The 26,778-nt window shown below is 40.8% G+C and overlaps 1 protein-coding gene across 1 annotated transcript in view; it reads right to left on the bottom strand.

Annotated features, from left to right (window-relative positions):
• Nucleotides 1-17,892, bottom strand: part of LOC113021122 (protein shisa-8) — a 129,536-nt gene extending 111,644 nt beyond the window's left edge. The window contains exons 1-2 of the mRNA XM_026165583.1: nucleotides 15,729-17,892; nucleotides 14,667-15,306 (exon numbers count right to left, since the gene is read on the bottom strand). Of these exons, the coding sequence (XP_026021368.1) occupies nucleotides 14,667-15,232 (566 nt within the window). The 5' untranslated portion in view covers nucleotides 15,233-15,306; nucleotides 15,729-17,892. The remainder of the gene's footprint in view (nucleotides 1-14,666; nucleotides 15,307-15,728) is intronic.
• Between the last annotated feature and the right edge of the window lie 8,886 nt (nucleotides 17,893-26,778).

Below are 26,778 nucleotides of genomic sequence, written 5' to 3'. Positions count from 1 at the left end.
TCCCTGCAGCACGCCGTGTAATAAATATTCACAAAGAAAACGGCGGCCGTTACAACTTATGTCTGAAAATGTATCGTTTCATGCATCGGTTAAAACATTCGACTCCAGCTACACAACACGCAGCTGGAAACACTTCACGCAAGTCGAGCTGCTCGAGATTCACAGAATTTACAGAAAATGTTACATTTTTGTGATTTATATCGTTATCGGACGATAGATGTCTTATATCGGGATATGAGATTTTGGTCATATCGCACAGCCCTATAACAAGGACATTATAATATGCTAATTAATCATCTATGCGGGCCTCATCAACTGGTAAACATTTGATGAGCTTAATTTTTCAACTCAAATTTGCTCTGTTTACAGATGGCTATCTTCACAGTAGTGAGCTAGTTGTGAATACAGAGCTCCCATGGAGAAAGCTAACTGGATGATACAGATTTTGTCCTTTAACCATTTAGAAATGAATGGCTGTTTTTTTTCTGTTAACTTAAGTGACCTAAATATCACCATAAGTGGTTTAGTAGCAGTATTTATCACAAAGGATCCAGATGTCTTCCTTTCCAACTTTTCATTAAACCACCATGAACAGCTGTTTCAGTGGAAACTACCATTAACTAAATAAAAAAGAATTAACTGCATTCAGGCTGTAAAGCCTCTTCCTTCAATTTGTTAAATTGCAGGTAAATGCCTGGGCTGTGTTTTGTGACATCCTACAGTTATGAAGGCCATTGCCAGTTATTGTGCAGCTAGTATTTAAAACTGAGGTCCAAGATGCTGTAGAACTATTAGAGTTTGAAAGGGTCTGCTGCTGAGTTCAGTCGATGTAACAGAGTTGCTTCCTTCCCTTTATGGAGATTTGCCCTGCAGAAAGCTGAAAAAAGTGCATAATCGAAGCATACTGAACTCTGCTTTATAGGAATCTTTAGTAGCTGCGATATAGACGAATACTTATTTATCATTTTAAATTGACAGCATTTGGGCTTTTGCAATTGTAGACTATTTGAAACCTTAAGTGTTGAAGTTAAATATCATAGCTGGCCAAGTGGAAGGAGCTTTTAATTAAGCTGTTTGTACTGTTGCATTTGTTTGAAGCAGCCGAAGAGGAAAATATGAGACTGAGGATAACACGCATATTTATTTCATTGAAAAATACATGTTGCAATATGCTTGTAAATGCCGTAGTTAGTTCATAAATATTCTAGATAGATAGATAGATAGATAGATAGATAGATAGATAGATAGATAGATAGATAGATAGATAGATAGATAGATAGATAGATAGATAGATAGATAGATAGATAGATAGATAGATAGATAGATAGATAGATAGATAGAGCACAGGGTGAGTGATAATGCTTTCTATTGTGTGCGCTTCAGCAAACAGCTACATGTAAGCAGTTGATATTCTGTCAGGTCGACTTGTAGCCAGCATCAGTCTACAGTGGGACAAGACCATTACTAGGATCACTGGAGTGAAAATAGAGCCCATGCTGGACGGCATGTTCCCAACTCCATGTAGACTGTACACAGACTTATACCCACACAAATATACACAGTCGCAAAGAAGCTCAGAGACACACAATGCGACTCACACAGTCAGCGGAGTTTAACTGAAGTACTTTCAGAGACAATATAGACGTAAGTATATCCACTTGCAATTGTGCCTTCACAAACCTCCTACAGAGCCTCCAAATTGCAAAGTCAAAAGTGACACAGATTGTTGTTAACAGCCCACAGCTAGGCTCAAAAATAAACCTCTCATTATGAAGCGATCACACTCCATTTATCTGTATTGTGGTTTCTCTTTGAACAGACAGTGAACTGTGGTGCTTTAGCTCTTTATGGTAAACGTGCTGTAAACTCTCGTAACGTTGGTGCGCTTATTTAAATGAAAATAAGTCTGTAGGATTGATGTTTTTTGATATAGGTGTTTGCTGAAACATACATAGATAAAGTGTTTTTGTTTTAATCTACCAGAAACCTTGACCAATCAGAAAGAGCAGTCTGTATACAACCTAAAACTCAACACTCAGGGAGAAAGGGCATAAATAACTGAGTGCAACAGAAATTAGTATACAAAGATTGTATCATCTTGAAACTTAAGATGCATGAAGATCAACCTAAAGTAAAATGTGGAAATTACACCTTTGAAGACGTACAGATTTTGCATATCATCTGATTATCTCACATATTTTGGTGCTAATCAATTAAATACGTTTCTTAAAACTCTTTCAACAGTTTCCAGTATTTTAACAGTGTGCATAATGTACACACCAGTACTGTATATCAATTATCATGCACATTTTACTGCCCAGTTTTTGCCACAAAGAGTGTTGATGTTGTGCATGAAACATGAGAGGGGAACCAGGTAGAAGGAGGAAATACAGGAAAAAAATGGGAAGACAAACAGGAAATTAGAAATAGTGAAAGAGAAAGGAAGGGGGACGTTTAAGATTCAGAGAAAGTCTGGCGATCGGCTGATGTGGTTCACAGCCACTGCAGCAACAGTTGAGCTTAAGAACTTCAGGGCTCTGCAGCAGTCTGGTCTCACTGCTGCACTGAGGTGTGGTGTGGAGTTACAATCACAACGCAACTGATACAGCCGTCTCTAATAGGTAAAAAATTCACACCGTATAAGCGGAAATGCAAAGTATTGATAAGCATTTCCAGAAGGATGCATCAACCAAGAGTAGCAATGATGAAAGCAAAACAGTACTCTATTACAAGTAAAAGATATTCATACATAATTTTATGGAAATATAAGCACATAAAGACGTGATATCCAGAAAACTGAATGTGTCAGTCTAGTTTCTGGATAAAACACATGGACCTGATATCCTCCAGAGCAGCATTCCAATAACTGAAACACATGAAAGAAAATTTTAAGGCTGGCACATAAAAGTCAGAGTCAGCTAAAAGCAAAATGTGTGCTTTAGTACTTTTTATGTTTGCATATTCTCACCGCTTTTAGAGTTGAGCTGCTGGTGATAACTTTGGCATTGTTATGTGTTTTAAACTGTGGATTTAGTGGCAAAGTGAAGAACAGAAACACAAAGTGAAGTCAGTAATGGACTTTGATGGCACAAACAAGACTGAGGTAGAAAATATTCACAACCGTAAGCATCTCCTTAAAGAAGACGATAAAACGGATAAACAATAATTCCTTGCTGATTTGAGTTAGCTGTGCACTTTGGGAAAGGCAAAGTCTATTTTTCATACCGCAGCAGCATCAAAGAATTTATTTTCAGATTAAGCTTTGAGGGAGACGTGCATTTAATGAGCTAACTCAGCCTTGCTGCGTTTTCGAGATAGAAGCCAAAACACGCTTATGTTAATGAAAGGTGAGAATAACAACAGCACTGACAACAAAGGCGATATTAGCACTGCTGCATGCTTTACATCGGTGATGAGTTACAGACACGTCAGTTGGAAGGACCTGGTTTTAAGGCATTCCCTGTGTTTGTCAGGTTTCGTCACTAAACATCTTCATGGTAACTACTTTACACATTATTTTGTTATCAAGTTGTTTTTTCCTGGTGTTGTTCTGCCTGTTGCAGCAGCTTCCATTGTGGTTGTTTTATTTATAATGACTTTATCATGGAGCTTCATGAAGTGTCACAGAGCATCGTGGCGAGACATTGTCACATTCACACTTCTCAGACCACAGTGTGACCTTACATAGCTTCAGGACTTTTTTGGAAAGACAGGGATGTTAATCTAAAAAGAAATATGGAGGGATTGCAGCGGTTGTGATTGAAAAGTGGTGTTATTCCAGACATACGGTGAGTAAAATTAGTATTGAATGCGTCACCAATTTTCTAAGTAAGTATATTTCTAAAGGTGCTATTGACATGACATTCTCACCAGCTCTCGGTAACAACACATCCAATCCACACATCCAAAGAAATCAAGCTATAGATGCCCATAAATAAATTCATGTACAGTAATGAGAAATCACACAGGGAAACAGTATTGAACACATGAAGAAAGGGAGGTGCCTATTAGCTGGTTCAGTCCCAACTGATGGCCTATAAAAACGTGTCTTATCACCAAGGTGTCACACAAGAAACCGCTCATGACGGTTAAAACCAAGACATTCAAAACTGTAATGTTGCGAAACATACTGATGGCATTGATTAGAGAAGAATTTTAAACTACTGCAGGTTCTGGATTATGGCACTGTTGGGGTCATAACCCAGAAGTGGAAAGAACATTATTTCACTATAAATCGACCAGGTGGAATCAGTAAGTAAAAATCTTAAAAAAGTGTGTTTAAAGTTTGCTGAACAACATTTAGACAAACCTAGGAAATACTGTGAGAATATAGTCTGTCAGATTAGACCAAGATTTAACTCTTTGGATGCCAGAATAGACACCATGTTTGGAGTTCAAACGGCACTGCATATCACCCCAAAAACACAATACCAACAGTGAAGTTTGGAGGCAGGAACATCATGGTGCGGGGCTGTTTTTAAACATACAGCATTGGCGCGCTTCATATAATTGAATGAAGGATTAATGGAAAAATGTACCCAGACTTTCTTGATAAATATCTGCTCCCATGTACCAGGATGATGAAGATGAAACCAGGGAAGACAGTTCAGCAAGACAATAATCCCAAACACAGCCAAGGAAACTCAAGTGGTTTCAGAGAAAGAAAAAGAAGCTGCTAGAGTGACCCAGCCAATCACCTGAACTGAATCCAAGTGAAAATCTATGGGCAGAACTACAACTCAGAGTTGTCCCAGAAGGAACCTGCAGGATTTGAAGCCAAAATTAAACCTGAGCAATGCATGCAACTAGTTTCTCCATTCAGGAGGCATCTTTGAGTAAACACATGGTTTGGATTCCTCCATCAGCTGACGCAGCAATCATTAAACTGACTGTAGCCATGATTAGTGGCTTATCCACCTGACTACCCCCTATTCTAATTACTGGATGTGCAGCTGATCACTTTCTCCAGTATTCAGTTCAATTCAGTTTTATGTCTATGGCGCCAACAACAGTCACCCTACAATAGAAGAGCAGCCATCTGCTATGACTGGCTGTTGGTGAGGGGATGAAGACAGCAGTGCTTTGACAAGGACAGATACACACAAGCTTCACCATCTCATACAACAAAAACTGCATTAATTTGAGATTTAAGATCCCCTTATTATATTATATTTAGGTTTGTATTCATTAATCTCTCTCTCTTTTTTTTTTTTTAACCTTTTTGAGCTTCTTTCTATGACAGTTCATGTTTTGGCTGCTGTAACACTGTAGTGCCCTAAGTTTGGGGATAAATAAAATATATATCTTGTTATTTTAACAAATTTAAGTCTCATCATCACCCTATAGTCTAAGAAACAAACCAATTACACTAATTGCACTCCACAACCCACTAAGTGTTGTTTCATCTGGTTATTGCTTTAACTATTTCAAGAAAAGCAGAAAAACAATTGGAGCTGTGTGCACATATTTATCCAGTGGCTCTAAACACCTGTCAGGCAATGATAAAAAGTGGCACTGTGCCTGAACAATAACTGAAATTGAAAGCACTTTTGATGAAACACAATACTGTAAAGGAGGAGAATGGCCGACGGAAACGGTTGTTTAGATCCCCAGTGTGTCATTCAATCACCTGTAACCTTGAACACGCAGCCCTCCAGTGGAACAATTTCCGATAAGTGGTGCATTGTGCCCTGTGTGTGTGTATGTGTGTAAGTACATCTATCATCCTTACAAATTGGGGGCAACATGTTGCTACTTTCTACTCTGTCTCACTTCTTCTGCCATTCCCATAATTATTTTCACCAAGTTTCATGTGTGCACTTCACGTACTCTTGTGCCTGTAACTTTATAACCATATGACATGAGACTAGAGATGGACCGATCCGATATTACGTATCGGTATCGGTCCGATACTGACCTAAATTACTGGATCGGATATCGGAGAAAAATAAAAAATGTAATCCGATCCATTAAATATCACGAAAGCACCTCACAAAACTTGCAACACGCCGTAACTCACCTCAGAACGTTAGCACGTCGGAGCAGTATGCATCACGTGATAGAGCGGCTGTGGCATGCGGGACCTGTCGGTGGTCTGGATAGCATGTGGAGCTTCGCTAGCAACCCGGCATTTCATCTCTGACAAAGTTACCCCGAGAGAAGTAAAGCAAGTGTGTAAGTCCATCTCTGAATGTTTGTAAAGCATTCCTGCGTTAAGCTTAACTAGCGACTGCCTCTCGCTCTCCGGCTGCTACTTCAATCATGAAACTGCTTAACGATCAGCTGATCGGCTTTTCTGTCGCAAGTCCGTGTCTCTTGTTTGTTTTTGGCCCACTTTGCACCAGAAAGAGGAAACCAGCGGCTGAACAACAGCAGCTCGTTTAAGCTTGATAAGCTGTTGTTAGAATTTATTTAATATTACTTTCTACTCCAGGATCTTTTTCTACGTAGCTGATGCTGGTAACTGTGCAGGGGCGGATCTAGCAAAGTTTAGCCAGGGGGGCCGATAGGGCATTAACAGGGAAAAGGGGGCACAAAGACATACTTTTCTTTCTTATTCTCATTTAAAATGTCTGGCTGTTATTAAATAATTATCTGAATCTTACACCCAAAGTTTTAATCTGATGTAAAATGTATAGAAGTCCATTATTGTATATAGTAACTGTTAAGTCTAATATACCCTAGTAAGCTATAGTACTTTTTCCTTTGGGAAGGTACCATCTGTGCAGTCTGCAATTTTGTTGAAGAGAGATGTTGAATCTATTTAATATTTCTTGAAAAATAATTGATTTCTGTGCATTTTTTTTTCACACTGCATCAAATTAAGGTTGATTACGTCGATTAAGCATCATGAGGTGGAGCGTGAGGGGTGGTTCCCTATTTTTTATTTATTTATTTTTGTTGTTGCTGGGAGTTGGAACCCTATTAGTTAGGTTGCTTAATATTTATGCTAAGTACTCTTTAAAATACCAGAATAGGGAGGATGGTGCAGGTTTGAGTTTATTAGATTGATCAGTATTGCTGAACTATGAAATTTTTTTTTTGCATACAGGTATAACAGAATAGCTTTAGTGTAGTTGTTGTTTTAAACTTGAGTATGAACTTATACAAAATGCAGCAAGATATTTAAAAAACAGTTTTGTTGATTAAAAAACATTATATCGGATTCATATCGGTGTCGGTAGATATTCAAATTTATAATATCGGTATCGGTATCGGACATAAAAAAGTGGTATCGTGCCATCTCTACATGAGACACCGGTTGATTCATTTTATTTCTAATATTTACTAAAATTAACATTAAATGATATTCAGACCAGAGCCCACTTACTTAATGCAACTGCAACTTGGACTTTATAGAAAGGTTATAAGAATAGTTCTATTTTGGTTTGTTTCCAGCATTCACCGAAATTGGCACAGAAATGTTAAAAATGGTTTTTCGTTGCATCCAATCAGCACTGGCAGAAAAGCTACCGAACAGGAAGCCGGAGCATGTTTCGGTAAATCTTAATTTACTGACATCAAACGTAGTGTTTGATGTCAGTAAAAGAAAAATTGTACTACTAGACCAGTGAGGTTGTATCAATTGGCAAAAACAGTGGTGCCAGTATAAATGTCCCAGCAAACTTGATATGTATAAAAAAAATATGTGAAACAGTATTAATTGTTGAGAGAGTCTATGAGTTTGAATGCACTTTATTTGACCTGTTTTCATGCTGTGCTTATCCTGCTAACTCTGCCATTAATTCACAACATGCACTCGGATTATTAATGCTGTTGCTTGTTAAGTATTGTTTTATGATAATTGCTTAATGCGCCACTGTGTTTTGATTAATGCTGTACAAATAAACTGACTATAGTGTGCAAGGTGGGCTTACAACAAGGCATTCCCAATACAAGTGCCTTCTAATTTTTGGCATTATCAGCATGTTAGCCAATGTGCTTTCTGCATAGATTATTTGGAGACATATCTTTAGGCGTTTTTTTTTTTTTTTTTTTGGTAATGTGATCTTGTACAGGTCCATGAATGGCCCTTGTCTACAGCAACTTGTTTTCCTCCAGCGCCTTCAGTGCCGCTGCAGTCCACAAAATCACAAGCTGAGCTCTTATTAATGTGGTATTTTAATTCCCTCAGATGAATCCCGTATCAAAAGATACAATTCATTTTTAATTTTGCTTTGCAGCAGTTCCCACACAACAGGTGCAGACACAGACAGACTGACGGCAAAGCAAAAATACCAAGAACCACTGGGGAGGCGAGAAGCTATGCAATAGAGGAGGGGGAGAGGGCTCACTGTAGGGTCGTAATGAGAGGTTTGTGTGTGTGCCCAGGTGCACATGTGTGTCTTCTGCTCTATCATTGCACCACTGGCTGTTGTGATTGCTTGACCCAGGGTTTCAGCGCATTACCACCTTAACAGCTTTGTGGCTGGATTTATTCGTTGACTGCACACACACATGCACCCAAACTCACATACACGCATAGATTTGTCGCCCGCAACCAGGTGAAGGTGTCTCTTGGTCAAATGTATGCAGGCTGAATATGAATTTTCAGTTGTTGATGGACATGCAATCGATGTGATAAACAGTTTCACGGAGGCGCAGCCTTTCCTGGCAGAAAAGTGTCTCTTACAGACAAAACAGACACTACACTCACTGGCTACTTCATTGGGTACAAGTGTTCAAGTGCAATTAATGCAGATATCTAATCAGCCAATAACTATCTCTACATGCATTTAGGCTTGTAGACATGTTTGACACAACCTGAAGTTTAAATTGAGTGTAAGAATGTGGAAGAAACGTGATTTAAGTGCCTTTAAGAGTGACATTGTTGTTGATGCCAAATGGACTGGGCTGAGTATTTCAGAAACTGCTGATCTACTGGGATTTTCCTGCATGACCATCTCTAGGGTTTACAGAGAATGGCCCAGTAAGTAGTTCTAGTTTATCAGGCAGAAACACCTTGCTGATGCCCAAGGTCAGAAGCCACAGAGCTTTGTGCTAACAGACGGGCAACAGAATGGTCAACAATTGGACAATCCGATTGTTCAGTCTGACGTCACTAGCCGTGTCTGGACCTAAACTCCGCTGCAGGTCCATATATCAAACGATCACTATGGCATTACTGAGAGTTGAAAAACTGTCTAAAGTCTTTCATCTTTAATAAAATGATCAGCATTCTGCTCTACCAGGTGTAACAATTGAGTTTAACATCCAGGCATCCATGAAAATGGAATTTATGACATTTAACGGAGTTAGAAGTTAGCAGGGAGTTAGCTCGCTAGCTTCTATCTAAATACAATATAGCATGTCCTGACTGCGGGGTTTTGGAAACAAATTAAAACGTACAGCTCTGCTATCACTTCCAACATAAATGAAGACAGAAAACTAAAAAGCAGTGACATTTGTAGGGTTACTGAAGTTTGGCTAGCTGGTATATAATGATGTGCTACGTGACCGCTAGCGACACAGCTATGTTAGCATACTATAAACAAGCTAACTTTTTTTCCACTCGATAAAGGTTAACGTGAGTGTTCTCGGTGCTCAGGAACAAATGTAATCGCATGGCAGGATGCTGTAAAAGGACCAAACTTCAGCCAGGAGAACAACTGAGATAATCCATCCACAATACGAGGTTAGTCATTCATATACTGCTGCATGGGCTGGGCTGTAGCTACATCCTAAGGTTTTAAAAACTGAGCTTAAATAAATGATTAGCGGTAATAAAAGCCGAGGGAGGTCAACAGTGATCACTGACTGTTTTAGGAGCTTTTTGAGATCAAATAGAAGAAAATACATAACATTAAACATGTTAACAACACAAAAGCCATATTAAACGCAGACTACTTTAGACCCGGAAGTAGGATTCGTCGCGTCATCACTGAACAACCGGATAGAAGATTGGAAAAATGTTGTATGGTCTCATGAGTCTTGATTTCTGCTACAACATTCAGATGATAAGGTCAGAATCTGGCACTGCCTTGTGGCAGCGGTTTAATGCCGCAGTCTGCCTAAATATTTTTGCTGAATATGTCCATCCTTTTATGACCACAGTGTACCCATCTTCTGATGGCTGCTTCCTGCAGGATAACATGTCATGTCATAAATCTCCAATAATTTTTAAACTGGTTTCTTGAACCTGAGTTCACTGTGCTCAAATGGCCTCAGCACACTCCAATAGAGCACCTTGTGGTTGAACGGGAGATTCACATGGATGTGCAGCTAACAAACCTGCAGCAACCGTGTGATGGGATCATGTCAACACTGGCTGAAATCTCTGAGGAATGTTTCCAGCACCTTGTTGAATACGTCATTAGCTTAAAAGGCAAATGACAGTCCAACATGATGCTAGCAAGGTATACTTTATAGTGGCTACTACTGTCAGCAGGACTGATAGCCTGTTCACACTCCCAAACTATCACATACTGAACCCTGGTCAGGATCTGTTGCCTTTACATTGTAACACAGTGAGTTCCCTTTCAGTGTCATTTTTCAATAGGGTTCGATAGGAGTCCCTTAACATCTGACTGCAGGGGAAAGTGGTCTGCTGGTGTCATCAATAAGGGAGCACTAACCAAAGAGTGTCATGGTAAACAAGTTAATGTCAGAAAAGCAAACAGTGATAGAAATTATAGAACTGAAAAAGAATGGTAGGTTTGTGAAATCGTAGGAGATGCCACCTCACGCTGGACGTCGATATTAAAGAGGTACCTGTGTGTTAAAATATGGTGTTTCTCTGTGGCACATTGTGAGTGAAAATGTCTTGGAATCCCTCTGGATTAATCATTCACTCATCGGAAAAGCTTCCTTTCTCATGGCTTGTTCCTCTCATCCTTCCATCCACCACATAATAATGCTACTACAGACTGTCCTTTCATTACTGGTCTTTGGTCACATCAGTGAAGTGGTTAGCTCATGTGTCATATCTCGGGTTCTCCTCTTTCTCCTATATAACAACACACACTCACACACATACTTTGGCAGATATGAGGTAAATGGCTGTGTTTAACAATGGGATAGTAAAATGAGCGAGTCCCCGGTGTGACTTAATATCATCCCTCTGTTCCCTCTGGATATCTTCTCACTCCTGGTTTTGTCCCTCTCCTGCAGTGGTCATCACTCTGTCTCTGACCTCTTTCCCATCCTGTGAGTTAATAACAAGCTTGCTTGGAGACCTTTGCTTGAATCCATGATTTCTGCATTCATTTTGTGCTTCCATTAAAGGCAAGCATGTTCAAGGTGAATGAACAAGTGCTTCAAAAAACACATGAAGACAGATTTGCTTTTACAATAGTGTGAAACTTTAAAACTATTGAATCTGTTAAAGAAAGCAAATCAAATGTTCACCTTGTGTCGCTATTATGGAAATTTTACCTCCTCGCTGACTGTCAGACTCATGTGACATTTAAACACAAGAATATCTTTTCCTGTCTTTTTCAGCTGTCTCTGTGATCATGTACAACCCTTGAAAGTTTTACATTCTGAGCATAAACCAAACAACAAGCCCTCATTCCAAAATGCAAAGATGCAAGTAACATGGGCCTACAGCAAACATAAAAAAAAAAACAGTTTATTACAGTTACATTTAGATCTTCTTCAGTACTGTGCACACTGTCTCACTACAATAGCTTAATAGGATACTTGATTAAATTTTGTTTTTCTGAACTTATCTATTTCAATATAAGAATGATAAGTTTAAGTACACAGGCAAAATATTGGATAATTATTATTCGGTTCAGAAAATGTATATTATGACATAAAAAATATATTTCATTTAAGAAAAAGGTATACAGTATTGTCTCTAAGATAAATAAATACATTATGGCATATAAAATATCTGATAAAAGAAGAAGATGTGACATGTTCACTGACTTGCTGTGAACCGGAAACTATATACCTCATCATAGAAACAACCTGATAGCCTGACAGTACCAACAGTATCAGTATTTGCTATGATACAGCTATTAACTGTGATAAATGTGCAAAAACTACAGATCTGTTGCTTTCTGTTGCAAATCTGTGGCCATCCACATAAACATAAATTCACATTAATCAGAAATAAGAGAAGAATTATTCATAACACAAGGGAAAAGACCCAGGGAAACCGAGTTAACGATAAAAACCGATAAAAACCCTGAAAACCATAAATTTCACAGCCGAGCCTCAACTCTCATAACTTGGTATCAAACAACTTACGGACCAGTACCGGTTGATGGCCTGGGGGTTGGGGACCGCATAGAAACACATTGAGCTCATCCACACAGACTGACTCAGATGTATTGCACCATGTTGGCAATCGGTGTGAGAGTGATTCCAGTCACTCCAAGTCAAAACGTGATTGGTCAGACTAGACAACCTGGGCAATGGCTTTGCCTTTGCAAATGTACAATTGGTCACCATAACTACTCCAAATGGGTTGGCGAATGCAAAACAATTCACAGCAATTACCGGCAACCCCTTATTTTTGCTGGTCTCAAGGAGGTTATCCTATGTTTACTCTTAAAGGGAGTGAAGCATTAGACGAGATAATGTGATGTTGCTGTAGTATCTAAAAATCTTCTGTTGGTTGTCTATGTAACAATACGTATATACTGTATGCAGTACTGGTCTTGGCTGATATTAGCTTTGTTTACTGATATCAGCCTAACAGAAAGCAGTGGATGATGTTTATCTGCTGCGTTGATTTATGTCTGGCAAAACTGTGACGAAAAGTAGAAATACTTTAAAACAGTTAAATTACTTTTATAATGAGTATGTTTCCATCTCCTGGCATAACATAGGAAACAAAACCCTAAACTGACAAAATGAGATATTTTATTTTAAAATGAGCCTACAATAATGAACAATCTAACTGGCACTTCTTTGATTTTGCTTTTTTTGGAGGGAGTAAGTGGTTTTGCTTGTTTGTTAATAAAAATGCTGAAAATGAATATTAATTATTTTAATCTGGGGTGATATTTGCTTAGACTTAGAAAATTGACTTGATTGTTTTTTTTAAAATAAATTTTGCATTACATGAAAAATTTGCACTATTACCATGAAGCTGTTTGCTTTATTATAGGATGGACAGTTACAGTAAATACCATGTGATCAACCTATGTCACTTCTATTCTGCCGATTAAAGGGATACACGTAACATTTCTGAACATTTATTTTCACATTATGCCTTGAATGTGGTGAAGACAGTCAACCAGATTTCCGAAGGATTTCTCAAATAATCCTTGGACTAAAGAATTCAAATTCACGCAGTTGTTTGATTCGGGTAATAAAATGTGCCAAGCGATGCCATCTTTCATTGTGTTATTGGTGGCATGGTGCAGTTTAACATTAACAAGTGCTGATGTCTACTGCTTCTTCCTTCTCCTCCTCTTCTCCTCTTCATCATGCTTTGGGGAGGTTGAGAGGAAACGCGGCGATGACAGGATTTTAAAGAAGCTCTTACTCTTAACACCCAACAGGCTATCCGGTCAAACCAAGCACTCCCTCTCTCTCACCCACCCACACATCCACGCACATACACCCACCCCCACCCCCACCCGTTCTCTGTACTAGAATTAGCCACTGGCTGCATTCCAGTCAGATCCGCTCAATATTCCACCCTTCCAAAAAAAAAAAAAAAAACCTCTCTCTTCTCATTGCTCTCTGGAGGCCACACATTGCCACAGTCATAGTTGTGTCACAGCAATCAATCACCCATCAATGTGAAACAGCTACACTGATGCAGAGAAAACACAACGCAACCTCACTGTCATTTCCTCCGAAATCATCTGTCCTTTGGAATCTCCATCCTGCTGCCTGACCTCCATCCTGTGGTCTTTCGCTCTTTCCCACCCTATCACCATATCCATTGCTCCCTCGTGGTTGCAAACTTCACACCCATTATCACCTCACTGTGATTCACTCACTTTATTCATTACCGAGCTGGTGACCTTCTCAGCCATGTGTTTTCCCATTTCACATATGTTGAGAATAAATACTTGAACATTCAGAGAATGACTTGGACACGGAGATGGGATGTTATGGCTGTGAATTGAAATGAGTTTCAAAGACATGTTTGCAAATAAGCAGGGTTATTCTCACAGAAAAGAAACTTTCTTCTTTTTCTGTGATACAACTCCATAGTTTGACATTTCTCTCTGGCTGAGAGCACAGGAACCCCACCCATCATCAAAATCGTTGTTTGCAAGAAGCAACCAATCAGGAAAACGCTGTCTTAAAGGGAGTGCTGTCTAAAAGAGAGAGGATACTAGGTAGGGAGTTGCACAAATACCCAGTCATGCAAAGCTACGCTAGTAGATTTAGTGGATAAAATGTAGAGCTGGAAATTACCAAAATGAGTCTAATAAAATTTGGTTGCACTGCTACTTTGGTTCTGTTGGAGTTGCATGCTAGCCCTATAGTCTGCTAAAATCAGAACCAACTTATTGTCTGAATATGTAGGTGTGGCCAGTAGAAGGTTAGCTTAGCTTCACATAGAGAATACTACCCAGAAAAGCAGCTTTGTTAACTGGCTGCTAGCTTTAGCAACTTTAAAGACATTTATCTCTCATTTGGCAAAAAACTTAATTTCCTCAAAAATATTTTTACTTAACTCTTTAGTCGATGCCCAGTATCATTCATCTATTGCATATCACTTCATTCATTGTTTTACTTTTCTCAGTTCCTACCTAGAGTTGGTCATGTCGGTCTGCCCTCCTTGACTCTTCTCCAGCCCAAGTTTGGTGAAAATCCCCACCAGCACCATGATGGCCACCACTCCACAGATAATATACACAATCATGTGGGTCCGATCCCGGTCCGGTTCCTCCTGGGCTTCTGTAACAGGTGCCACCGGTCGTCCCGTGTTTGCCCACACAGGTGTGTCATAATTTGAACAGGATGTCTGATCCAAACTGTGGATTTTGAACTGGCAGCAGAAGCGGTAGAAGCAGGAACCGCAACAGAACAGGTAGATACCTGCGTTACAGTTAAAAGGTGGGTCCCACTGGCCCATCACATCATAGTAACCCCAACAGCGGTTATCCCCAGTCGGACCTGCTTGCTCCTCTGTGTCTGGTGTCGGGGTTATTAGCGCTGCTTCTGGTGACGTAGATGGTTCTGTTGTCTGGTTGTTGGAAGAGAACTGCGCCAAAGCCTGACCTGACGGCTGAAAGTTCAGACCTCCCAGAGAGATCAAACCCAGGAGGACGGCTAAAGATAAGTTCACCAAGAGTGGATGAATGATGGCAGCCATCTTGGTCTTACTCCAGTATCTTGTGATGTTAGTCCTGATGTGTAAGAGTTAATGACAGTTCCAACTGAAAGCACCTAGGTGTTAGAAATAAAAGAAATAGAGAGTTAAATATCCTCCTTGCCCAGAGCTGTTAGTTATAGCAAATAAATGAATCTTTTTGCTGTGCAAGCAGTGCAACTTAATGAGATACAGTATCAGTGAAACAGGAAGCTGAAGAGGAGAGATCAAGAGATTTTTCCCAGAGTGATAATCTGAAGAAGCATTTTAAAAAAGTCTTCATTAACTAGTTATTAAAATTCCGATTTACAGAAAACTAAACTGTCACTGTGGGAGCAGAACAAGTGAGGAAAAAGAATCTCCCATTTTAACATGCTCCTAGCTAAAGTAAACGTGGGCCCTTGTGAGCGGAAACTCACATGCAGAGACACACGATAGTCCTCGGCAGTTAAATACGTGTAGGTGTGTGTGTCAAAGCGCATTCTAAAATTTCTGTCACCTTTTACAAAGCCATATGTCATCGGCAGACAGCAGAGGCGGTTGTAGACAAATCCAAAGCTGGTGGCTTGGAGGGAATCCAGTTTAGGAGGCCGCGTTACCTACGGATGAACTCGCCTCTGGCATTTCTGACAGTAAGCTCCCCCGCAGAGTGAACGAATAATCCGCAAAAAGTGGGAAGTCTGGGGTCCTGATGTTGCTAGCTGTAAAGGCAGATATCTCTGAAACCTGCAGGCAGTCATGGGTTCCCAACTTTTCACTCCAAAGATGGACTCATATTCCGGTGTGGGGAAAAAACTCTAATGCTCGGCAATGGAGCCAAATCAGTTGCGATATCATTAAAAAGAAAGAAAAGGGAATAAAAAAAACTCTGATCAATAGTTTTTCACTTAAGTTGTCTTCGTCACCCACTACTCCCTCTTGAGATTTAACTTGCATCCATCATCCTCTTACTCTCACCGTCGGCGCTCACAGAAAGCTTTTTTATTTTTGTAGTGGGCATCTTTTTGCTGTCACCTGAGTCCACTTTGGTGGGTGTTTACTTCCTCTCCTAGAAGCGCAGCTCCAGTCTTTCATCCACTGAAGTTTTTGTATTGTTAAATATTCAGCTTTTATGACTAAAGACAGTATTGGATAGTTCCTTTCTATTTCCAGTCAGAGCCAACAGGTAACAACAGCTGTTCTGTTTTTTTGGGGAAATTACTCCAGGGTCTCGTCAAGCTAAAATCCTGTGGTGATTACAGTCCAAAAGCGTCCCTCTTGCACCTGAGGCGTGTTTTCGCGTACACGTAATCTCACATTCACTTTGTGAACACATACAGCTCCAATCCCCCTGGTGATAGCACACTGTCAGTGTCAGTCTCTTTTAAGCGACCCACAAGAGTCCAGTGGTTTTTCGTGCTCTGCGGGCACCGGGCTCCTGTTGCTGCTGCTCTGTGTGTGCTCCACTGAAACCCCTCCTCTCCGTGGATCCCAGGGTCTCTAACAGACCCAGGACACCAGCTGGGTACTCTGTCTATCAGCCCGCTCAGTCCTGCCCTTCAAGTGCTTAGGCGAGGAGAGATGAGAGAGAGGGGGGGAGAAAGGGGAGGGCTGATGTTGTGATCTTAATGTCTTGGTGCTGCTGCAGCCGAGACTCTGGAGTAGCCGTGAGAAAGATAAACCTGTCGGAAATACTTGACCAGGAGTGGAGTGGTTTGTTCTTTAATGGCTGTGTCTGCTCCTGTGTTTGGCTCAGTCTTTTCTTTTCTTTCTTTACACTCTGATCTCGCTCTATCTTCTCTATTTTATAATTTTCTCTTTTTCTGTCTCTTCCACAACTTACCTTACTGTTTGCCCACAGCCTCTAAGTAGGGCTGTTTGTTGTTGCTGAGGAAATATCACTGTGAGGTCAGAGAGCCCGTGGACTGCCCTTTGCACTTTCAGCCAGCGCACTTGCACGAGCCTTGCTGGAATAAATATTCCCGCAGCCCAGCTGGATGACAAAGACAAGTGGAGATGCGACAGCCAAACAGCAGAGTGGCACCGAGGGCAGATCAAAAAATATCCTGTTTTCAAAAGAAGCCCCCTTTTGGAAATATAGAGCTGCGTGCAGCAGAAGAGCTTCGCTCTTGCTTGTTCAACTATTCAGTTGGCAGGTTTTTCAATTTTTCCGTTAGCATCAATGTATATATATATTTTTTTAATTTGTCTTTTTTCCCCACTGAGAACAAAAAAAAAAAGAATGAATTACAAAAAAGCTTAAAGCATTAATATGCAACAGTTTTTAAGCAAATGTTGCACATTATCCCCCAATTTTCATACATTTTGCTGTCAATTAAGTCCTTTGTCCGGCTGCAGCTTCTTTGAAAACAGGCATAATTTGATATATATGTATAGGAATTTTATATATATATCATATGTATGTGTTTTCACTGGTGATCTGCTTGTGGGATGCTCCAAACAGAAGTGAAGAGCAAAGGAGACGCTATAAATGCTCTTTTTATTCCATGTTTCCCCGTTGTTGTTGTTGCTGCTGCTTCCTCATCAGTGTGTATTCCATCCTTTCCTCGTCGCCTCACTCTGCTTGCAGCGGGTGTATCCCGTCCACTGGTGATGCTCGCAGTGCTGCTGCTGCTGCTGCTCTGGCAGGACCAGATGACAATATCCCGCGCACTCTCGCTCTCACTCCTCCCTCTCCCAAGTCACTCCTCCCTCTTTTGCTCACTCCTCCCCTCCTTCTCAGCATCTCTCTCTCTCTCTCTCTCTCTCTCTCTCTCTCATACACACACACACATACACACACACACATCCATACTCACTCATATCTTTTGTGCGCAAATGAACACAGCTCCCGCTTGCTGACTCTCCCTTTCACTCTCCTCCTCCCTCCCTCATTATGTGTCACTGACACTCTCTCCCTCTCTCTTTTTCCCTCCTCCTGATTTTTCCTGTGTTTTTGTCTCGGCCTCGTCAACACTCACTCTTTGTCCCTTTTGTTTCAGGTTACCTCTATTTCTGTCCTTTTTCATCTCCGTTTGCCTTTTGTCTTTCTAACCTTTTCAGTTTCTTTTATCTATGTCCGGTGCCCTGTGCCTGGGTTTTCATTCTTCCATTGTTCCTATGCTTTATCCACTCTCTTTGCCCATTTTTCCATGGTTCTCCCTCCTCTGTGCTGTTTTCCTTTTTCCAAAATGCCACAGTTCAACATATAGGAAGAATTGATGCTGACTGAGCAGCACGTTGTAATGTGCAGGAATGCTGGTGTGTTCATCTGCAATGTGTGCGTGTTTGTGCCTCAGCGTAATTACTGCGCTAATACCTCTGCACAGTTCGTCTTTGTGTGAGCATGTTTGGACCATGCGTGGCACTGCAGTCTATTAGGGCTGATTTAGGGAAAGAGCGAGCGGTGGTTGAAGTGAGAAAGAGAAGTAAAGAAGAAAGGAAGGAAGGAAGGAAGAGGAAACAAGACTTAGATAAACAGAGAGGAAGGAGAAGGAGGAGGCAGGAAGAGAGAGAAAAGAGGGGAGGAGAGAAGAGGACAGCGGCTGCCAAAGAAAGAGGGTGGCTTGACAGAATAGAGCAGGGGGAGGGAAAGAGAAGAGGAATTATCATAGGAAAGGGAGGGGGATTAAGAAACATGGAGAAAGCTAGTGGAATAGGAACTGACAGAGGGATAGTAGGAGTGAGGGAGGGAGCGAGAGATATACATAGGAAGGGAGCAGACAGGTAGGAGGAAAACCATCTCAAGGGAAGGTGACATTGGGCGTGGAGAGAAAGAAACAGGAAAGGCAGGAGAGGAACAGGGACGGACAGTCTCCAAGAAAATTTCCAGGATGAACTGAAGAGAGATGGCGAAGCAGACGATTATGAATTTTGAATACTTACAGATTTAATGCGGAATGTGAGCCAGATTTTTAAAGAAGCAAAAGAAGTAGTGCCTTTGGGTCTGGCTTTGAAGGGGCCAAGCATCATCATTTTTGCATAAAAGCTTTAAAGCTTTCCTATACTTTCCTTCTCACCCCCTCTCTATTTTATCTTTGTTTATCTTCTTATCATCCATTTTCTTTTCCCCTCTCTCACACATTCACTACAGACTCTTGTGTTTGAGTCACGCTATCCTTTGTTTTTTTTCTCTTTTTTTTGCCCCTGCAAGCCCAAGGCTCATGTTCTCTTGCTGTGTGTACTCTGTCCAACCCTCTCGGCCTAAATTCGCTTAAAATCTCTGGCAAAGCGCGTCAGGAGTTATGTCAAAGAAACACACATGTGCCTACTTCAAAGGTACACGAAAACATTCATGCCGACACGCACGCTCCGGTGACTTCACACCACCGCTACGTGGCACAAATCAGCTAATCCTCCTCCTCCGTCCTCCTGTCTGGCAGTGTCCTCAGCATATTTTCTCTCATTTAAAGAAGGTCATTAATTAAAAGGAAAGAAAAAAAATTCAAAGTCAGTGTGATTGAAAGCTTGGTGTGCTTTCAGATAGGCAAGATGCTGCTTTTCAGTGGTCAGAAAGGCAGTGAGACATAGGTGCACAGCGTGTTGGCTGAAGAGCAGGACAGGAGGCAAAGAGGGATGAAAATGGATGAAGAGGTACAAAGATGGCCCCAGGGGAACGATGGCGGGCAGAGAACAGATTGAATGGGAGATCTTAAATCACTTCACTTTCTCTCTTCTTTTCTGCATGGCTATGGTCTGACAGCACGCAGACTCCCATTTCTGCATTGCATAGCTTTGCTCTTTGGTGATGTTACCTAGGATGCATACGCATGTATTATTTTCTCCCTTAACAAGGACAGCCTTACAGTAACATTTAAGGACCTTTGTGTCAGATACTGAGAATGCCAGCGCACACATTTGTGCTCTACAAAAGACATTTGATTTACAGAAAGTTACAATGCACAAAAGTCAACAGCATGAATGTGTTGATTGAACAACTTGAACACATCTCTGCAGAACTGCCGTGTTACAGTTTGGGTGAGTCTGCTCAGGTAACCTTGGGTTCCAATAAAGTAAATTTTGTACTCAGATGCTGAAGATGCCAATTTTTTGTAACCGCATGGACTTTTGGGTTTAATTATCAACTACCATACAGATGTGTGTTAAGTGGACAGACCATCAGTTCAGGTCTGCGAACTAAAACTCTCCTTAGCATTAATTAGATATAGCAGTGTATGTAAAATAAGTTCACCGTGCTGATTAAAAACGTTCCATTCTTTTAATGTAGCACGATGTTTTATTCTGGGAAAGTAAGCACAGTGATTTAGTCAAATAACAGCAGTTTTCATTTAATCACTTAACCTTATTCATTCATGCAAACTCACTCATTGCTCACTGCTTGAAGCTTCTCTTTCCCTTCCAACCAACAGCTCTTTTTGTTTGCACTGTTTCACAGCGAACAGTAATCAGGGCAGTTTGTGTAAAACATGGAAATCAGCTTTTGATTGGAGACAGTTAGCTTAATGCAAACCTGTCAGACTTTAGGAAATTTTGCAGCCTGATTGTTTCCAATCGTACAAATAAGCTACTTAGTTCAGTTACACTAGAGTAGAAACAGGATGGCAACGTCCTTGTGATTAGTGGAAAAAATTAGTGGAGTGTTGCCCAGTGATTGTGTTGGTTTTTCTTAATTGGAAGGAGTTAAGAGAGTTTGGGACCAACTGGTTGATAGTGCAACACCCACAAGCTCAGAGCGAACACTTTCAGAGTCGCCAGCCGCGCACACATCAGCAGCACCACAAGACCTTCATTCTTGTTTTAAGCCAGCGAGGCGTGATTGTGGATGCCGCTCAGGTGCGTCCACCTCCCCCGCAGCCGCAGGCCACGCCCTCCACATTTACTAATACCTTACTAATGCTTAAAAGTGTGACATTATTATAAAGTGCTACCAAAAAGAATTCCATGTCACCTTTACTTTGTGCTATATATTTCATTTAAGGAATCTTAAATTCCTTAAAATAGTCTTTGCAAAATTTGTAAAATAGTCTTTGCAGACAAATAATATAAAGTCTTTCACTCATTTCATTGTGTCTGCATGATGGATGTGAAACTGGAAGCAAAATAATCAACAGCTGTCGGTGCGTCTTTGTGAGCTGGATGAATACGCTGACATGCTGTACAGGCTCGCTTTCATGGGCGTCTGAGTCAGTGTCACTGCAGCACACATGCAGCACTCTTTGCAGATGATTTCTTCTTAGGGAACATTATTTGTGTTAAATCAAAAGTATTTGCAGACAACAGATGATGATCCGCTTCGAGGGACAAGCGCTTCACCTTCTGTTGTGCCAGGCGTTTGATTTTTGTTGCATGTCTGCCTTTTTGCATAGTGTTACTTATCCAGAAAATTGCAGGAAACTTCAAGCTGCACAGTGCAGAGAAGAGCTGTGACCGGCACATGCCGGCATGTGGCAGGTCCTGGTTTAGGGAGCACTCGATTTGCTTTTACTTTGGGTTTTAATCAGCAGAGCACACATTTTCATTATTGCTCCAGAATGCTCATTTGTTTGTCGGTTTGTTTGTTGGTGGTCAATAAAATTAGACATGAGTGCAGTCCACAGTGAAAGTTACATATTTTTGAAAGAATTCATAACATCTGGTTCAAAGTTTTTTTGTTACTGGTAGCTCCGGTTTGCATTGTATAAACAGGAACTGCTGCTATAGTGAAATGAACCTAAGTCCATCAGAAGGATCATTTTCAAAGACAGCAGAAATGTCATCTCTTCTCACTTTTCTCTTTGCCTCTATCTTTTCATCCTCCTCGCTTTTCACTCTTCCCCTCTTTTTCTCCCTTACGTTCCTCATCATTCACTTCCGTTCTTTACTTTCTCTTCCTTCCCTTTTCTTCACCCTTTGGAAAATTTCATTTCAAATTTAAGGAGGATAGAAGCGTTTCCTCAAAGCTAACCTCAGTTTTCATCTCTGTCACCTGCCATCTCCGCTGCCACTTCAAACCACGTCTCCTCTTTACTTTTACTTTATCCTTTCCTGAGTCTGTCTCCATCTCTCACCTCACTTTCTTTCGTATCCTCTCATCAAACTGTCTCCCGTGTCTCTCAGATTCCAGTGCATGTGCAGCACCACGCCACTCCTGTCAGTTCCACTCTGTTTTTCCTTGTAATGTAGCATTCTTTCGGCACCGTATCACTCCTCTTTTGCTTGCTATAGCTAGGCATCCTTCCTTTAGTCTCTCACTGTCACTGACTGTCACTCCCAAAGGATTGTTTCAGGGCAGAGTAAATGGATGGAGATACATGACAGCAAGTCAGGCCAGGCCATGAGAGGATGCACGGAAAAACAGATACTCCAAGTTACACAAATTCAAACCACCATGAGCAGTTATTCGGCCTGAGCTAACAAACTCAGTTTACTTCAGTTTACTATTACAGCTAGTTTTCTACTTTTTTTTTTTTTCCAGTTTTCAGTTTTTAATATCAAAAATAAGACATTTTAGACTGTCTCGCTGGAGGTTTAAATGTCTTTCTCTGCTCTCATCATTGCAGTTCTCTTTAAATAAAATTTTTATTTGCAGAATGCGTCTCAGATCCCTCTGGGGGTTGCATCAGGAAGGGAATCCGATGTAAAAATCTGCCAAATCAAATATACGGAATTACCCGCTGTGGCGACCGCTCGTGAATAAGAGAGCAGCCGAAAGTATTTTTTTTCTTCTTTTCTTTTTTAGTTGAAGAATCTCCCATGTGGACCAGCTGGGTCTAATTCCCAGCTGTGGCCCCTTTCGTACTGTGATCACTGTTTGTGTGGAGAGCTCGCCCTGTCTGTCTGCGCTGTAAGGAGAGCCCTGTGCTAAACTCACATTAACAGTGTGGATCAGTTTCAGTTTCACACACACACACACACACACACACACACACACACACACACACACACACACACACACACACACACACACACACACACACACACACACACAGAGTATATGCTATATTTGATGATTTTTTTTTTCGAGAAATGCAAACCATTTTGAACCTACTTACCTTTTGACGCAGTTCAGTTTTTGTATGATTTGCAGATTAACATCATCCTGTCCGGCTTCCAGCAAAAAACCACATTCATCCTTCGGGCCAACAAGGTTCTAGTTAACAGCACTTTTTTTTAGAAATGGCAATAAACAGATGCTTCATCTATTAAACTATATGTTTTGTATAAACATCATCCCACAACTATGAAAGCATTGTTGAGCAACATGCTAACTCTAGAAGTATCGACACTGACTGCCTGACTTTGAGGGGCTGTACAAGCCAAAATTCATTCTTTCACTCTCACACACATACATTCTTCTGTCACATACATATATTTTCACTCTCACATAGTTTTATTTTAATTTTTATATTTAGATATTTTTATTCTCATGTACACATATTTAACACACACATTGCAATATTGTGCTCTCTTATACATGTATTTCAATGTACATATGTACAAATTTTCACTCTAACATGCAGGCATTTTCATTTATGCATTCCTACATTTTGCTCCCATTTAAATGCATTCAATATGCATTTAATCTCACAAATAATATATGTATGTAAGAAGAGAATGTATGTGAATGAAAGAGTATAGTGGAAACGTAAGGCTGGGTGTCTGTACCGCTGTGATTGGCTGAGAAGCACGCACGGGTCACTTTCAAGTGTCTGACAGCATGGAGGGGGGAGAAGAAACTTGAGTTCTTCAGCAAGCTATCGGGGTGTTAAGAAATATTTTATCATCTCCTGAAAAGGTCACATCATTGTCCTCGTCACTTGATCGAGATGGGACGGGCTCAACTGCACCCAGTGTTACCCACAGCACAGTGGAAAGTGAGATGAGGGAACTTTTTAGACCAGCTAACATCCAGGTAGCTTCAACAAGCCAAGTAGCTACACGGAGTTCGACTGGAGTGGGGCAGTCGTTTAAGGTGTTATTTTTGTGACACTATTATGAGCGCACGTAAAAAAAAATTGCAGGTGCAAGTGTTGCATTTTAAGGAGAAATTTATTTTGAGCGAAGAAAAGCTAAATTTGAGTGAACAAAATTCATTGCTGTGTGCAAAAAATGTATTTCAGTGTTTGCTATTATCCACACACACACACACACACACACACACACACACACACACACACACACACACACACACACACACACACACACACACACACACACAATAGCAGCCCCTCTTGCTCAGTTTTTGCACTTGCGCTTGCTCGCAATGTGTTGCTCGCGGTCTCAACATTTCTGCCCGTGCGCGCTCAACTCTTTCTGTACACCGCTATATTTGTGCCACAAAACCAGCCAATCACAGACTTGGATGCAAAAAAAATCTGATTGGCTGTTTTGGTCTCCAATCAGCTCGAAATGACGAAATGCAATATCCCAGAATCCATTTCGTCCAAAACTCAAACGAGGCAGTGGCGGAGGAACACAGAGTGGCGGAGTTTGAAATATTACTCTTTCTGGGTCACAAAAGAAACTTTTAAGATATTTTCATGCCAGAATGGTGCTGTGTAAACTTCAAATATCTGCTCGATTTATCGAGACATCACATATTTGCAAAAGTGCTCTAACGTTTTCGGAGATGCCAAAATAAATTTCTCCTTAAAATGCAACACTTGCATCTGCAATTTTTTTTTACATGCGCTCATAATAGTGTCACAAAAATAACACCTTAAACGACTGCCCCACTCCAGTCGAACTCCGTGTAGCTACTTGGCTTGTTGAAGCTACCTGGATGTTAGCTGGTCTAAAAAGTTCCCTCATCTCACTTTCCACTGTGCTGTGGGTAACACTGGGTGCAGTTGAGCCCGTCCCATCTCGATCAAGTGACGAGGACAACGATGTGACCTTTTCAGGAGATGATAAAATATTTCTTAACACCCCGATAGCTTGCTGAAGAACTCAAGTTTCTTCTCCCCCCTCCATGCTGTCAGACACTTGAAAGTGACCCGTGCGTGCTTCTCAGCCAATCACAGCAGTACAGACACCCAGCCTTACGTTTCCACTATACTCTTTCATTCACATACATTCTCTTCTTACATACATATATTATTTGTGAGATTAAATGGATATTGAATGCATTTAAATGGGAGCAAAATGTAGGAATGCATAAATGAAAATGCCTGCATGTTAGAGTGAAAATTTGTACATATGTACATTGAAATACATGTATAAGAGAGCACAATATTGCAATGTGTGTGTTAAATATGTGTACATGAGAAGAACAATATCTAAATATAAAAATTAAAATAAAACTATGTGAGAGTGAAAGTGTATGTATGTGAACGAAGAATATATGTGTGTGAGAGTGAAAGAATGAATTTTGGCTTGTACGGCCCCTCATACCCTGACTGCTTTCAGTCAGACTATGATACAGAGATAAATTCCCAGCCCTGTTCCCCTGCGGTGAACATGTTTCAACGTCCTAACAAGATTTCTTACTCTTACAGTGTTTTCACACTTGTGGTGTTTAATCCCTTTCATTCAAACTCTAATTCATTAACAGACCAAAACAGCTGCATCAAGACCTCTGAACCTGAAAGTCACTGGATGTACAATGAACAAGGCAAAAGACATTACTGGCAAATATGGAGACAACAACAAGCTCAAATAAAACATGAATGCTTGGCTGCAATGCAGGTAACTAGTAGCGTGGAGTTATGAGAACTATGGTGAACTCCATAATAAAAGATCACTTTCTGACTATTTGTGGTAGCATTAACTAAATTTGGCTGTTATAGCTGATAATCAATGATCCGGTGTTCTGCTAATAACTGAACACCACTCTACATTCACTCAAACCAGATGCAATATACAAGCTTAACTCTTGACTGAGCAGCAGCAACTTGAAATTTGCTTGTTTCTGCAATAACTACAAAAGTACTGATTGAAAGCATAAGTATTGAGCTTGCACTGGCCCTTCATAGCATCAGTGCCTCGTGAGTTGGACTCTTCCAGTTGATAATGGATGACTGGACGGCTGCTCAGTGATCAATAATGAACGAACTGAGAACTCCTAATCATCCAACACGAGCACCAAGGGTCGAGAGCTAGTTGTAAAGTCAGCCAGTACAGAGAGCATTATCCTGCTGCGTCGCTACAGGAGGTCTAGGTCATTATTAGCTGTCTGCCTCTGTTTCCTCCTAATGCAGTCTGAATCCCCCGGACAGCCATCCACACACACACACACACACACACACATCCACAGTGTGTGTGAGTGTGTGTGCGTGTGTTTGTGTGTGTGTTTGTGTATGTGGCAATGGGGACAAACACAGTAACTCAATCACCCAGTCAGAGATGTGATCTGTCTTCGCTTGTGCCTCAGAAAGGGGTTAGAGTAAAGAGGGGTGTTGAAAGAATCTGTGTGTGTGTGTGTGTGTGTGTGTGTGTGTGTGTGTGTGTGTGTGTGTGTGTGTGTGTGTGTGTGTGTGTGTGTGTGTGTGTGTGTGAGAAAAAGATAATAAGGTCACCTACAGATGAACAAAGACGTTAGGGAAACTAATAAGGCAGGAGAGGCTGAAATAAAGAAGAGTTGATGCACAAATGTCAGAAGAGACCCCCAACAGACTTTAAATAGTTCATTA

This window comes from Astatotilapia calliptera, chromosome 4 (genome assembly GCF_900246225.1).
Source record: "Astatotilapia calliptera chromosome 4, fAstCal1.2, whole genome shotgun sequence".
NCBI lineage: Eukaryota > Metazoa > Chordata > Actinopteri > Cichliformes > Cichlidae > Astatotilapia > Astatotilapia calliptera.
Note: the sequence above shows the minus strand (reverse complement) of the source record. Positions and strands in the feature narration are given on the sequence as shown.